This window comes from Rhinolophus sinicus, linkage group LG16 (genome assembly GCF_036562045.2).
Source record: "Rhinolophus sinicus isolate RSC01 linkage group LG16, ASM3656204v1, whole genome shotgun sequence".
Classification (NCBI taxonomy): domain Eukaryota; kingdom Metazoa; phylum Chordata; class Mammalia; order Chiroptera; family Rhinolophidae; genus Rhinolophus; species Rhinolophus sinicus.
Genome location: NC_133765.1, coordinates 27,163,563 through 27,178,902, shown reverse-complemented (window position 1 = coordinate 27,178,902; position 15,340 = coordinate 27,163,563). Strand labels below are relative to the sequence as shown.

Here is a 15,340-nt window from a genome sequence, read left to right as displayed (position 1 = left end):
CCACGTAGAAAGGGTCGAATGGCAGTCACAGACGAGGAAGCTGACAATCCAGAGTCGCATTACTCGCTCACAGACGGAGGTGGTGGTACCAGGGCTGGACTCTGAACTCAGCTCTGTCTGCCTCCGAAGTCAAGTGAAATGGGGATTCAGCTCAAGGGGCCAGTTTAGAGCAAAGAATCCTTGAATGAAGAGGCAGTCGGGGGTCAGGGACACCCAAGACCACGTGACTAGCAGGACTCAACCAGCCCTTCACCAAATCTGCTCTCACCCCCGGTCAAGTGCTGATGGGCGTAGAGAGGGGGATGGATGGGTCCACGATGAGCTTATCCTCCAGGGAGAAACCAATTTTATATGAATGAAACTGAGATCCAGAAAATAGGTCATCCCGCCAACATGCAGAGGCAGAAGGTCAACGCTGGATGCTGGAGGAGAAGAGTCAGAACAGGCAAAACGTGCTGCAGACCACGGGACACTGTAGCATTTGGTGGAAAAGAAACAAGGCCTCTCCAGGCAGCGGGTATGGTAGCAGCAAAGGTGGAGAAGTGGGAAAAAACACACGGGGTTCTATGGTGCTTTGATTAGAAACCACCTCCCTTACCTGAATCCGGGAGGCCAGCAGGTGTCACGGGAACCCTGAAGGTGCCCTTTTTGTGAAAAGCGGGCTCCGGGCAACTTGAAACCCTCCCTTTGTGTTTCAGCGACAGATCCAGCAGTACAAGCGGAGGAAGCCACAGCCAACCAATCCAGAAGAAGTCTAAAAGGTAAGCGAGTGGGCAACGGAAGGAGCCAGGCCCCAGGGATGGTGGCGACCACACCCTCTGACTCCCCAGGGGTGTGGAAATAACCCAAGGCAGATGAGGCTCCTGTAGCCACAGACACTAGTGAAGGACAAGGGACTCCTGGGGCAAGGAGCTCATGGGCCAGATGCCAAGGGCCACACAGACAATGGCAACAGATGCTTCCGGGGTGCCAGGCTCTGGGCAAGGCAGTCCGTAGTGGTTATCTTGCTTGTTCCTCAAAAGCAGTCCTATGAGAAGGGAACAGCATCCCATCTACAGAGAAGCAGACTAAAACCTGGCCAGAGAAACGTCTTGCTTTACCCACATCATGAAGGGTGGCCCTGGAGTTGGAACCTAAATCACCCAGCTCCAAATTCCAGCTTCATCTCGTGGTCCTGAACATTTGCTGGACTCACACGACCCGATCTCTCCCTGGGGGCTCATGGAGTAAGGCCTGCCCCGCAGCCTGGTGGTGTTAAGGTCTGTCCTTCCTCCATCCAGGGGATGCCGGGGGAGGCTCCAGAGCGCCCCGCCTCATGGGTCTGTCCCTTGGGCCCGATGCCCCAAGCCCTTCTTCTCTGTGTCCCCAGCCGCACCACCCGTGACATCAGCCACTGCAAGAGTGAGGTGTGTACCACCATGAGGGCCAAGTTTTACAGCGTGGCCCAGGAGGCCGGCTTCTGTCTCCAGGACAAGATGGAAATCCTCATGAAGTAAGGCCACTCGGACATCATTTCACTCAAAGGACAGTCATCTGGCACCTACTCGATACCCACTCGATGCCCAGGGCTGGGGCTTTGAGAAGAACCTGTTCCCTGCCCTCAGAGACCTCAGAGCAGGGGTGTCAAAACTGCAGCCTGCGGGCCAACTGCGGTCCGCAATCCACTGTTAATTGGCCCGCAGCAAATTCCAACAATATATTTAGTTTACTTAAATATATTTAAGTATATGCCAGGTGAGGCAGTACGTACTTCACCTCGAGTGAGTGGCCCGGCTGTTTGTGTATTTTACTGCATATGGCCCTTGATAAAAAAACGTTGAAAAAAGTTTGGACAACCCTGCTTTAGAGCCTCTCTTGGAAAATACAAGCAGAAACAAAATAATGGAAATACGGAACAGGTGGAAATGATCATCACTGCCACACAGGCAGAGAACGGGGTGCTATGAGAGAGAAAGCATGAGGCCCTAACTCCGGTTGGGTAATCTGGGAGGACCTCTCTAAGGAGGAGAGCTTAAGGCTGAGCCCTGAAGGAGGAGGAGCGGGTGAGGTGACAAGAGGGTAGAAGGACATTCCAGGCAGCAGGAAAGGGGCACAGACAGTCCTAAGGCTGAAAGGGACATGGAAAGTGTGAAGAGGACAGAAAAGTGGTGGGTGAGAGCTGCATCGTGCACAGCCATGAAGGTCATAAGTTAAGACTTGGAACTTGATTTTAAGCGTCCCAGGAGGCCGTTAGAAACGTTTCTGTTCTGACAACCCGGGAACCTCCTTCCTTCCCAGGCTACCCCCTGAGTACAGTGAGCACTCACCCCAATGAACTCATCCCTTCCGGGAAGGTCACCTGGTGACCCTTTGCTTTCTCTGCGTGCATGAACTACCTGCTCTGGGCCACGGATTCGGGGATGATTTGTCCCCCCTTTCTGGGAGCTCCCAGTCTAGTGAGGGAGACAGACAAGTAAATATACAATTACCACACAGGGTGATGAGGGTGAACAGGGGGAGTAAGCAAGGGGGCTAAGGGAACACAGGAAGAGGATGTCCTGCCTAGCCTGTGACAGCAATCAAAAAGGTATTCCTGGAGGAAACGGCATTTTCAGTTTAATAAAAATAGACGATATGTCCAGGCACTTACTAGGTACCAGTCATGGGTGTTAAGAGCTTTGTGTTTATTTATAATCCAGTCCTCACAACAATCCTGTCGAGTAGGTGCTATTATTAGACCCATTTTATAGATGAGAAAAGTGGGCTCAGAGATGTCTCTTGTCGAAGGTCACTGCATGGTTAAGTAGGAAAGGTGGAATTCTAAAGGTGGAAGTCACACAGGAAAAATAGGATGGTAGAGAGTTCCAGGGGAAAGCACCAGCAAAGTCCCAGAGGCCAGAAGGGGCACAATGGGCCAGGATCTGCCAGTATAGCCAGGTGTGGCTGGGACTTAGGTTGCTTGCAAGGTAATCAGAGATAGAGGCCAGATCATAAAAGGTCTTACTAGCCTCGCTGTGGAGGTTGAACTTTATCTCAGAGACTTTGATCATGAGCCAAAGCATAAAATGCTGCGAGAAAAGGGATGGGAAGGATGGAGATGAAGGTGGAAAATGTTGTAGGAGCTGAATAATCCAGAGCCTTGGAGGGCAAATTACTCTGAGGGCTTTATTCTGACTAAAATGGGAAGACGTTGAAATTCATATATAGGTGAGTGATATGGTTATATTTATAATATAAAGTCTCCTTAGAAAGATAGGACATATACACAAAATGCTAAGGGGAGAGGGAAGAGAGGAATCAATATGAGTTAAAAATCTATTATGTGTCTGGCGCTAAGCTCAGCACTTAACACACATTATATTATTTAAACCTCACCTCTGAAAGCTAGGAACCTTTATTATCCTCCATTTTACAGATGAGAAAGTTATGTAAATACAATCAAAAGTAGACAGAAAATGAGCACTGACTTTTTAAAAAGTGACTGTATTTGGCAAGGAATGAACATTTCAGAACCTTGGAGAGAGCTGCAGCCTCTTGTGGCCAGAGCCCGACTGTAAATTAAAGAGTGGCTGGGATGGTTAAGAAGGACCTTGTGAAGGAAAAAGTGTTTAAGTCAGAATCTGATTCTTCTTCCTCTTTTTCATACAACCTGTAATGCAGGCGCCAAGAAGAGAGAGGTCTCCAGAAGTTCCATTCTTTTGTCCTTGTCTCGGATTTTAAACAGGATATAGCAAAAATGAGACATCAGGTCTCCACGGTAAAAGGAGATGCAAACGAAATTGCAGACCACTGGTAAAGATCCTGAGAACCAGATAAGATGGTCCTTGAAGGGAGTGAAGGGAGGGCTGTTGTACAAAATCACATTTGATCCTATTCTCCCTCAAGACATAGCGAGGCATCGCTCCAAAACTGTCCTTGGCTACCAGTAGGGCTCCCCAAACAGAGCACACTCAGGCAAGAGCCCCTCAGTTCCTAAACCACAAATAATCCAACCAGCTCTGTTTTCCATATTTATCTTGTGTTTGATTCAGACTTGCAAATAAGGACAAACTTGCCAGCCCCTAGGGGAGCGGCAGATGAGGCAAACCAACCTGAAAACTTTCCAAGTCTGCAGTCTCTGGGATGATTACTCTATTCCCCAAATAATTTAAGACCTTAAGGATACACAACGAGGAGGGCATATCCTGGGAACACTGTGCCCCAGCACAGGGCTGACAGATAACAAAGAGCAACATGAATTGAGTAATTATTGGATGGCAGGCACCACCCTGAGCAATTTTCAAAAATTATCTATTTTATTCCCGACAAAAATCCTGAAGGGCACATATTAATCCCCACTTTACAAACAAGGAAACTTCGGGATTTAAACCCCTGTCTGATCCCAGTCTTTATGCTCATCTGCAACACAGAACTGGAGGCTGATGAACTGATGTCACGAACCTATCGTATTTTGCCGTATATAATGCACAATTTTTTGCCCAAATTTGTGAGTGAAAAATAAAGATGCCCACTATACATGGGTGGTACTAATTCCATATCTATATACATACATATATATGTGTTTAATTCTTTTGTTTATGCTTATGAGTTAAAAATGTAACTCTAGAAATCAATAATGATATCCGTATGCAAAATAATACCCTAGAATATGATCATTGGTTTTGTTAAACTTACGACAAACTTGCAACAACAGAGTTCTTGGCCTTCTATGATGCGTCAATATCATAAATTTGTTGCCAGTACATAAAATTTCTTGTACCTTGTTTCTGTTGTTGTGTTTTGTAGTTATTTGTTACATAAAATTACTTGTACCATAATAGGTTAAAATTCCTTTATAATACAAAAAACAGTACCTAAATGTAAACAAATAAAAATTTGAATTAAAAAAATAAAAGGTTTTGTCCCTGAAAGATGGGGCCAAAAACGTGGATGCGCATTATACACAGGAATGTGTTACACACAGCAAGATACGGTAATCCTGGCAGGGCAAGTAAATCAAGACCTAGGAGTAAGATGAGAAAGTCTAAAAATGTACCCAGAATCCCTTCCGTGATTTTTAATAATGTGGAATGGGAGCTTACAAAGAGACATAAATACATATACAAATATGTATCGTAAAATATAAATGAGCCCAAAATGTATGGTGGATAATCAATTTCTTCTTCAAATTTTCCCACAATGGGTACATATATATCGGAGAACTAAAACCTTTTTTTAATAAAAGAGATGCCATCCTCCCCCTTTTTTAGAGAGACGCCTTAGACCTTGATCCCACCCGAACCACCTCCAAGTTAGAATTGACCCTGTTCCCACCATCGTGAGACTGGATCACCACACCACTCACACACTTTGTCACAGCACGCAGAAAGGTTCTCAAAACCCACTGAAACACACAAAGCTGTGGCCAAAGCTTACTCACCATCGGGGCTGTGGAAAATACATAAATACTTCCTCCTCCTCTCCTCCCCCCACCCGCTCCCCCCTCTTCTTCCATCTGGTGTGTGAGAGCCTCTTGCATGCGGGAGGGTATCCCACAGATGTATCCCATGTCCTCCCTGGCCTGATTAATTCTCAAAAGTGAAGCTTCAAAATCTCAGTGTCCCTTCGTTTCTTGTAAGCTTTTCACATTGTCTGTTTGATAGAAAAATCATATATGAGTCTCTTTAAAGCATGTCTCTAATTTGTTTCTTTAATAAGATGCAAATCATGCTCCAGCTTTTACTACCCTTAAAAATTAATGGCTTGCCTGACCTGGGGGCCCTTTACCTTTAGGGTGGAGGAAAGTCCCCCAGATAAAGACTGATGCTGCCCTGGGGACATCACACACGTGGTAGAGAGAGTTGAGGACCTGAGGTGCACAGACCTGCCTTCCAGCAGCTTCCTAACTGGTCCTCTCTTCTTGAAATTGAAGGTATTTTGATCTGCTGTCCAAACTCCCTGAAGATCTGAAGAATTTCCGCCCCGCCAAAAAGATCCTGGCAAAACTGCAGAAGTTTGGGGAAAACCTGGACCTGAGGATCAGGCCCCACGTTCTCCTGAAGGTGCTACAGGACCTGAGAATCTGGGAACTGTGCTCTCCAGACATCGCCGTAGCTATCGAGGTAATGACCATATCCTTTCCCCTCACAGTGCCCTGGGTACCCTCCTTAGGTCATCCTTCAACATCCAGGGTGCTGGGGACACAAAGAAAAAGACATCAAGATCCCTGCCTTCAGGGAGCTTATCATCTAATAGAAGAGGGCTTGTCACGTGACCTTGTCACATGCAAAGGCCCCAAAGCAGAACAGAACTTGACTTGTTGGAGGAACTCATGGCAGTCAATGGGTTTGGAAGAAAGCAAGCGAGGAGGTAGGTGGGGATTACAGAGGTCAGTCTGCTCAGAGGGAAGTTCCTAGTGCATCAAAGGCATCAGTGATGGCCGAAGGGGAAGGACTCCACACTAAAGTGTTAACAGATAAGGGTGTCACTTCCTTCATTTTTATCCGATGGCATATATACATTTTAATGGGACTTTCAAAGCTCAAGATAAAGAAGTAACTCAAATGGTGGCATTCTCAGGACTCTTGATGCCTTCATGCCAGGCTGGCTCTTCCACCGGCTGACCTGGGTGTGTGTATATGGGTGCAAGGTCAGCAGTGGGGGCAGGAGATGACCCTGTGGATAACTTCCTACATCCAGACTCCACTCCCTGCATCCCAGGAAGCTCTTTCAGGAAAGACTCCGTCTGGCTAGTCCAAAACTAACTCTAAGGCAACTATCCTACCTCCCCTTGCCACTTATGGGGGGTGTGGAAAAGGCAATCTCTGAGTAGTGAAGAGGAGGGGGCATATGGAGGCTTCCCCCATTTTCTGAGGTGAGTTCACAGCTCTGGTAGGTAAAACTTAGCACGCTCCTCTCCCGGTGAGAACATCGCGGGGATGTCTTCATCTAGAATCTGTGTGAAACTACATTCGGTGTCTCAACCCTTTCCTGGAAGGAAGCCCATAGTTGTCATCAATTCTCAAAGGGATCTGTGAACCCAAAGAAGTTTAAGGACAAATGACTTAAAAAGACATTAAGGAGTAGAAAAGAAAGAAAAATGCAGACAGCTGGGTTTGCCTGCTCTCCCCAAATTTCTCTGGGTCAATAATAACAAGAAGGGACTTAAAATGAGCCTACTGAACCAGGAAGCTAGGAAGGGATCTTTTTCTTGAGAAAACCACCCCCAGCGTGATGCTCAAGGCATGTGAACACCCAAGTCGCTGGAGGCACTCTGGGGCCACCAGCCTCAGTCACAAATCCTCCAGGATCTTGTGGGGGCTGGGGAGGCAGGCGAGGAGTCTGGCTTTCACACTCAATCTGAGGCTGCCGCTGTATTTGCCCCCGCAGTTTGTGCGAGAACACATCATCCACATGCCTCAAGAGGATTACGTCAACTGGCTGCAAAACCGGATCAGCGTCCCCATCAGGCCCCACAGTGCCCGGATGTAGTCTGGGCCAGGGTCGACCAGCTGTCCCTGTGGAGGAGGGCGAGTCTCCACTGTGTTCCAGCTCCCTGCCTACTCTCGTGTGTACTCACGACGATACAGGAAGGGTCCATAGGATACATGTGGAGGCTGCCTGCTGGCGACGATCTACAGGGAGATCCTCCCCGGCGGAAACTCGCCTCAACCTCACACCCCAGGTTCCACCTTCAGTCCTCATTAGTCCAGCCTGACTCTGCCCACTCCCTCTCCAGATTCCTTCACCCTGTTCCTCTTCCTCCAATTCTGGATAATAAAATTGAGCTGAATGTTTGATGTCCAGCTGCGAAAGCGTTGGAGCTGTGGCATTTGGGTGTGGTATTCATATTCTAATAACGGTTACCATTTATTGAGCTTTTGTTATTCAACAGGCCCGGCGTTGGGCAGTATTATTACCTGATAATATCATTTAAATCTCACAATATCTTGGTTAAATAGGTGCTGATGTTATCCTCATTTCACACCACTGAAGTTAGAGTGTATTTCTCAACATTATATGTACAGCCATGAATGGGTAGTTGGGTAGGTGGGTGGGTGGGTGGATGGATGGATGCATGCATGCATGGAACAGCCCCCAACACAAACAGTATGCAAGAAAATCTCATCTTAGGAGTCCTCATATATGTTCTGGTGGTCTTGGTTGCATAAGGAAGCTTAATTTCCTGTCATCTCAAAATGTGTATGGGCTCATTGTCATTGAACCTCTTGTGAGCTTGAACTGACGCTTACCTACACTCTCACTAAGCTGTGTGACTTGTAGTCCTTTTACCTCAGGACTTAGTAAAATGAAGAGTTTAGCTGGAGCAGGAAATCAGAGGGAGACTCCTGTCCCATGAGCGCTCTAGATTCATAGAAATCTTGGATGCACATTTGGCTTTGCACTAGACATGGCATGGCGACTGTGACAAACTGATATATATCTCATATACGAGTATATATATCAAATGTCGGCTGACATTTAGTTCCTCTGGAGAATCAGTGCAATGCTGCCAAATTAAAGCAAGTACAAGAACAGTCCAGGGAACACAGGGCTGGGAGTGGTGGGGGTGGGGGCATAACTCATACCTGAAATGTCAGTAAAGGCTTTCTCGAGTGGGTGATGATACCTGTAAGCTGAGCAGGAGCCAGCGGGAAAGGGGTAAGTGGACAAGGAGGGCGGGGAGAATGTTCCAGGTAGAACAGCAGGAGAAAGGCCTAGAGGCAAAAAGAAACCATGTCATTTGAGGAACTAAACATGAGCATGGCTAGACCGTAAAATCAGGTTGGCAGTGTAGGGTTGGGCGGAAGGTAGAAGTCAGATTTTCAGATGCCTTCTAGACCATCGTATAAGGTTTAGACCAACTTACTGGCAATTGGGAGCCATGGAAGGATTTAGAGCAGGGGAATAACCAAATGTGCATTCAGGGAATAAAATGGCACGGCAGGGAGCAGGGAGATCAGACGGGGCTACGGCAGTGACTGTGGGGACAGCAGTGGCAGCAGGCAGGGGAGACACTGAACGGATATTTAACAGGTGGTAGCAGCAGACCTGGGTGTGGTGGGTAACAGTGGACAGAAGGAAGGAGTGCCAGGAATCACAGTCTGTTTCCCAGTTTGGACCATTGGGGGGAGGAGGGTGTCTTGAATGTACCAGGAGGAGAGGGGGAAAAAGAAAGTTCAGAATGAGAAGCTGACGAGTTCTGTTTTGAGCATGTGGTGTGGGAGATGCTTGTGGGACAGTCGAGTAGAAGGATCTAAAACTCAGGAGAGAGGGCTGCACTGGGGACAAAAACATGACATCAACATCCTATGGGCCATGATGGTTAAAGTGGGCAGATGGAGGAGAGGCTAGCAGAGGGGAGAGAGGGCCCTGAGGACAGCATCACAGTCATCAAGCGGCCCACTCATGGTCTAGCAATGACGGAAGGACTGCTTTGTTCCAGACACTGTACAAAATGCTTGACACATGTATCTTTGTGATCCTGCAAAGCAGAGCTCACCCACTTTACAGATGATGAAATGGAGGCTCAAAAAGTGGTTTGTACTCATGTCCAGCTGAGTCTGAGTTCCCTCCCTTCCCAAACTGCTGCCCTCTGACCCCCAGCCTCACCGTATGAGACGAGGAGGTCACAAACGTTATCTTGCTTTGAGAATCATGCCCAAGGAAGAGCTCTGACGGCGGGGCTTCCTAGCATCATGTTAACTTCGATTTGCATCGCAACCCCCAGTTTGCAAATTAGATAATACTCCAGTGTTATCATAGCAGATGCTCACAGCATCCCTCTGAGGGGAGCTTTGTTATAATCCCCATCTTACAAGTAAGGATGCCCAAACTTAAGGTCATTTGCCAACAGCCACATAGCCGCTAAATGGCAGAGCCAGGTCCAGAATGTGTCTGTCTGTCTTGGGCAGGGGAGATGCTGAAATCACAAGACTGACTCCACCTCATGGCGTGCCACTTTCCGAGCCTATTTCTCAGAGCTACAGCACCATCTAGTGGCTGATATTAGTATTCCGCTCCCATCATGCTTGCCCGCGTAATATTACATAACCTGCCAAAAAGGAAGGCAGCAAGTATTACCAGCAGCAAGACCTCCTCTGCTTAGGTGGTCTTTATTTATGCAAACAAAAGAAGGTTTTATACTACTGCAATATGTTAGGGACTAAGGGGAGGCAAATACATCACCTCCCAGCTCCCACAGAAGAGCCACAGGGAGAAATTTAGAGGCTTTCGTCTTGGTATTCAAATTGGTCATCTTGGTGGGGGTCAGAGCCAGAGCTTCAGTAACACTACATTTTTAAAACCATTTACATCATCCAAATGGCGAAATTAACTATGCCCAAATCTTTCCAAAGACGTGAAACTCTTACCAAAGATATAAAATTTTCTCACAAAGAATTCGAGACGAGTTTTGTGGAAGGGAAGACACCCCCCAAGGTCAAGCAGTTAGAGGACATGACCCAGTTTAAGGTGTTTCACGAGGCACCTTCATTTCCAAAGTCCCAAGAACCTAAGAACAGAGGTGGAAAAGAAAAACTGGCAACTGGGGACACTTTCACCTTTACATGATTTGAAGACGTTCGTGGGAACAGGTGTGTGAAGGTGCAGAATGATTCACACTGATTGGAAAACAAGTCTGGGAGGTGGCAACTGGGAGGCGGGAGCTGAGGGAGGGAGATGTGCAGTGTGGTGGGTGGAAGGTGGGGAGGCAGCTCATGGATGTTTGGGGAATGTTTGAGCCAGGTGAGACCTTGTCATCTACTTGAGCTCGAGTAGCACCTACCATGTGCCAGGCCACGTGAGAGATGCCGGAAGTATAAAAATAGAGACACCTTGACACGATGCTCCAGGACTGTGCAGAAAGGTCCTATAGTATGATGGTTAGAGAGAAGGTTCTGGTGTCAGACTGAGAATTCAGATGCTAACTGTGCTCTCACCAGCTGTGTGACCTTGGGAGGTGTCTTCACTTCCACATACCTCATCTGTAAAATGGGTACACCACTAAGGAATCAATGAGACAGCATGCGTAAAGCATCCAACTCCCAGTAAGAACTCAATCAATGTTAGTTATGACAACATGGGGGTGTTGACAGAGAAAGTGGTGCAGACAGCGCACACAGAAAGCCACCTTCCCAATCTGGCAACTCAAGGCAGGTGTATCAGGCAACGTCTTTAGACCCATGCGATGAAATCACATTCTGGCTAATTTAACCCTGAGTTTTTACACGGCTACCTCCAAGAACATGAAGGGCTGATTGCCAAAGTCTAGGTCACATTATCACATGCAAGCTGCAAGAAAGCTTAAGAAGTTAAGTTCTGATTTTTCCAACTTTTATAATAGGAGGAGGATTAATCTCATCAAGTATAAGAGTCTCAAAAAAAAAAAAAAAAAGGAAAGGATTTCAGATGCTAGCCACAAGAAAATAGGTAAAAGTGTCCTCTAGAGAAAGCTCCCTGGGATAAGTACCAGCTTAGCTGAGTCAAACCCAATCCACATCCCATATTTTACCACTGAAGAAACTGAGAGGAAGACTCTTCCAAGGCCACAAGCTTTGGAAAGAGGAGAGGACAGGGCTGGGAATGGGAGCAGCGGGGTTCAGGAGGGGACCCAGAGGAGATCTTTGATGAGGTGGCGAGAGGAAGATGCTGAAAGCCTCAGCCAGAAGTTGCTGCTGGGTCAGAAGTGGTGGCAGCAGGGGAGAAGCGTGAACAGCGTTAATCTCCAAGCCTGGGAAGAAGCTGGGACCCAGCAGAGGAGGGTGGTGTATGATAAAAGATCTGTCTTGTTTTTATCCCCAGTTCCAGGGACAGAGCTTCTAAACCCTTGGAAGTTCCCAAATGAGAGGACTATCTTTGTCCTTCATGATGGGGCCCTCAGAGTATTACCATTTGCAACAGCTTGGATGGACCTAGAGGGTATTATGCTAAGTGAAATAAATCAGAGAAAGACATGCCATACGATCTCACTTATATGTGGAATCTAAAGAACAAAATCAACAACAACAACAAAAACACCAAACAAAACAGAAACAGACTCATAGATACATAGAACACATGATGGTTACCAGATGGGAGGGGGCTGGAGGGCTGAGTGGGGGAAAAAAGTCAATCCCTGAACTGTTGGATTGATGAGCACAAGGAGCCATTTTTTCCGGAATTGTTGACTATAAGGATAAAAATAAGCCAAGAGTTTCTGAAAACCACCACACACAGAGAGACTGCCAACAAAGAGAGGAAAACCAAGCTGAAAAATGCAGTAACCGAGATGATAAACACTGGTTACATCATTTGAACACCTGGATCGAATTAATGTAACAAGAGAGAGAAAAGGAACGTATGGACAAGCATAGCCAAATTCTAGACACCCCTGAGGAAGCACCCATCCTCCCTCAGCTGGTAGGGCAGTAGTGGGGGGGAAGGGGAGTTTATCATGAGATACATCATGCAGGTAAAGCTAAGAGAAAATCCTGAGTTAAACCCACAATATCAATCAAGAGGAAAAGGCTTAAGAACACAGATGTTTTATCACTCAGCTTTGCAGCAGGTGTGAAAGTGCCCATTTGGATTTAAAAGAGCATGAAATAAATGTAAGGTAGGGGATGTTATCAGAGCCAACTCTCGTGTGTCTACTGTGAAAAGAGGTTCTGGGTAAGTGAGCGTCTTAGCTCCACAGTCTCCAAAATGGGGAGGTGGGGGTGGGTGGTACATAAGATGACCCATTGGAGACCAGAAGAAAATACTGGGATGTATATTTATAGCTATCTTGTTTTATTTTAGTACATGCTATATACTCGTAGACAATGCTATAGTACTTTCAGGTGTACAACAGAAAGATTTGCTATAAATATATATTGTGAAAGGATCACCACAGTAAGTCTAGCTCACGTCCCTCGCCACACATAGTTACAATTTTTTTTCCTGAGATGAGAGCATTTAAGATCTACTCTCTGAGCAACCTGAAAATACAGCAGATCCCCAGTGGATGCCTGAAACCGCAGCGAGTACTGAACCCTACATATTCTGGGTGTTTTCCTCTGCACACAAACCTTTTCATGTAAAGGAAGCACGTCACAGCTTCCCTCTGCCATGTCGGGATTGCCAGCCTCACCACTCTTGTGCTTTGGGGCCACTATTAAGTAAAATAAGGGTGACTTGAACACAAGCACTGTGGTACCCCGACAGTGGATCTGATAACGCAGCCGGCTACTAAGTGACAAGGGGTGGGAGTGTACACAGCATGGACGTGACAAAGGCAGGAGTCACGTCCCGGGTGGGTCGGAGCGGGACAGTGCGAGATTTCATCACACTACTCAGTGTAGCACGCTATTCAGAATGGCACGCAATGTAAAACTTACAAATTGCTTATTTCTGGAATTTTCCATTTAATATTTTCAGGCCGTAGTTGACCGTAAGCAACTGGAAACTTGGCAAGAGAAAGCACACGTAAAGGGGGACAACTGTATACACTCCAGTATTGTGAACTATAGTTACCATGCTGTACTTCGTATCCCCAGGACTTTACCTTATAACTGGAAGTTCGTACCTTTGGGCCACCGTCACTCAATTCCACCCTCTGTATCTGTGAGTTCGGTTTTTTTCAATGCATCTTCTAAAATCTCCTGCCATGTTAATTCTAGAACACTGGGCATGCCTCTGAAATCGGCGTTGCTCTCTCTGTACCCCAGTGATGCTCTCGGGTACCGGGAGATTTGCCACTTGAACTTGCACTAAATCTCCAGACACCGGCTTTTCTCACTAACCCTTCCTCGGCCTCCCCTTGGCTCTCTGGCTTCTCTCCAACCAAACTGGGCTTGCCAAGAGAAACAATGGGCCAAACTCATTCAGTTAGAAAGGTACTTTTACATAAAGTTGTTTTCTTTATACCTTTGTCGCAGTTTAATGGTCACATTTCCAAATGGCTGAGACTACCCGGAAGTCAGATGGCCCAGCACCTGAATGAAACAGCGAGAAGCAACACTCCGCAATGTCTTTTAGTCATCGCCATGAACGGGCTCTTCCGAGCACCTTCTAATCATCTCTCTTAGCCATGATAACAAAGGGTTGATGCGTCAGGGGATCCTAGAGGCTAATAATCCACCTCCAACAAGTTTTACTTAGGGCGACACAGCTTTGCCGAAACGGCGGCAGCTTCTCCCTGGTGAGCAGTCCCCACCGGCGAGGGATGAAAACGTACACAAACCATAAACTTCATGCTTTCTTTTTCTTTATACCAGAACTCATAAGAGGATCCCATCACGCATCCAGCAACTCTAGGGCATCTGAAATGCCGTCTCATTTATATCCCTATTACTTACACTGTACGATTTCAGAAACCACTGATGATATAAAGCAGTTTCCTTTTCCTTCTCTCTTCTCCAAGCTAACATCATTTCACATTTCCAGAAAACTGACCTGTGAACAGTAGGACGGCTGAGTAGGGCCAGCCAGGAAATGGGCCAGATGGCAAGATTGAGCTCTTTTCTCTGATGGGACCTCAGTTTCCGCATCTGTAAAATGAGAGGGTTAGATCATGAGGTTCCCCAAACAAACATTTCTACAAACTAGGCAAGTAATAAGAATAAATGAATGGGACTGGTGTAATATAATGTGCCTGTCCCCTTTGACAGGCATTTAGTGAGAAAGGCACTGGGAGTGGACAGATAGATCAGCTGTGGTCCTTCCTTGGTGATGCTCTTGGCCTTGGGAGGGAAGCAAGTACATGGACAGGTACCAACAAATATGATAAAAGCTATGTTCAAAGTACCATGTGAATCCATAGGCAGGTTGAACTAACTCTTCCTAGATAAATCCTGGAAGGTTTTAGAAGGAGAAGCCATTTGAGTTGGGTCTTGGAAAGGAAAGTGTTTTCTAAAGAAGTGGAAAGAGAAGGAGTGACATTCCAGGTAAAGGAAAACATCTGAGCAAAGGCACAGAGATCTGAAAGACAAGGACGTATTTGGGAGAAAAGAAGGATGTTTGTTACAGATGGAGGTTCCACGCATGAAGAGATGGTGAGAAGACAGTCTAGAGCGGGGAGCTGGAACCCAATCACAGAGGCCCTTGTGGACTTATTTTGAAAGTAATGAGGAACCAGGGACATGTTTCAAAATGTTGAGAGCTGGGACATTTACATTCCAGAAGCTTCATTCTAGCTGCAGGGTGGAGGATGGGTTAGAGCCTCACTGTGCAGGAGGGTAGTCGTTACTCAAGTCACAGTTCCTGAGCATATCAAATTCGGCTGGTCGAAATGGAGACATCTTGTAACCATAAAATACACATGGCTCTTTGAACACTTATATGAGAAAAGAAATGTAGAGTATCTCGCTAATATTTCTTAATATTGATTACATATCCAAAGGATAATATTTTGGGTTTGTTG

At 46.5% G+C, this 15,340-nt stretch overlaps 1 protein-coding gene and 1 long non-coding RNA gene across 7 annotated transcripts in view; one reads left to right on the top strand and one right to left on the bottom strand.

The window, feature by feature from the left end:
• The window catches only part of CCDC60 (coiled-coil domain containing 60), a 126,729-nt gene extending 118,992 nt beyond the window's left edge, over positions 1-7,737 (top strand). The window contains exons 10-14 of one of the 2 annotated variants that reach the window (XM_019753964.2): positions 699-761; positions 1,370-1,492; positions 3,640-3,771; positions 5,891-6,080; positions 7,348-7,737. In XM_019753964.2, the coding sequence (XP_019609523.2) occupies positions 699-761; positions 1,370-1,492; positions 3,640-3,771; positions 5,891-6,080; positions 7,348-7,449 (610 nt within the window). In that variant the 3' untranslated portion in view covers positions 7,450-7,737. The remainder of the gene's footprint in view (positions 1-698; positions 762-1,369; positions 1,493-3,639; positions 3,772-5,890; positions 6,081-7,347) is intronic. The other variant, XM_074321731.1, reaches the window with a different exon arrangement.
• LOC141569253 (uncharacterized) overlaps positions 1-15,340 on the bottom strand; it is a 295,225-nt gene that overhangs the window by 211,019 nt on the left and 68,866 nt on the right. For all 5 annotated transcript variants that reach the window (XR_012492761.1, XR_012492757.1, XR_012492759.1 and 2 more), the window contains exon 3: positions 14,374-14,468. This is a non-coding gene — a long non-coding RNA (uncharacterized LOC141569253). The remainder of the gene's footprint in view (positions 1-14,373; positions 14,469-15,340) is intronic.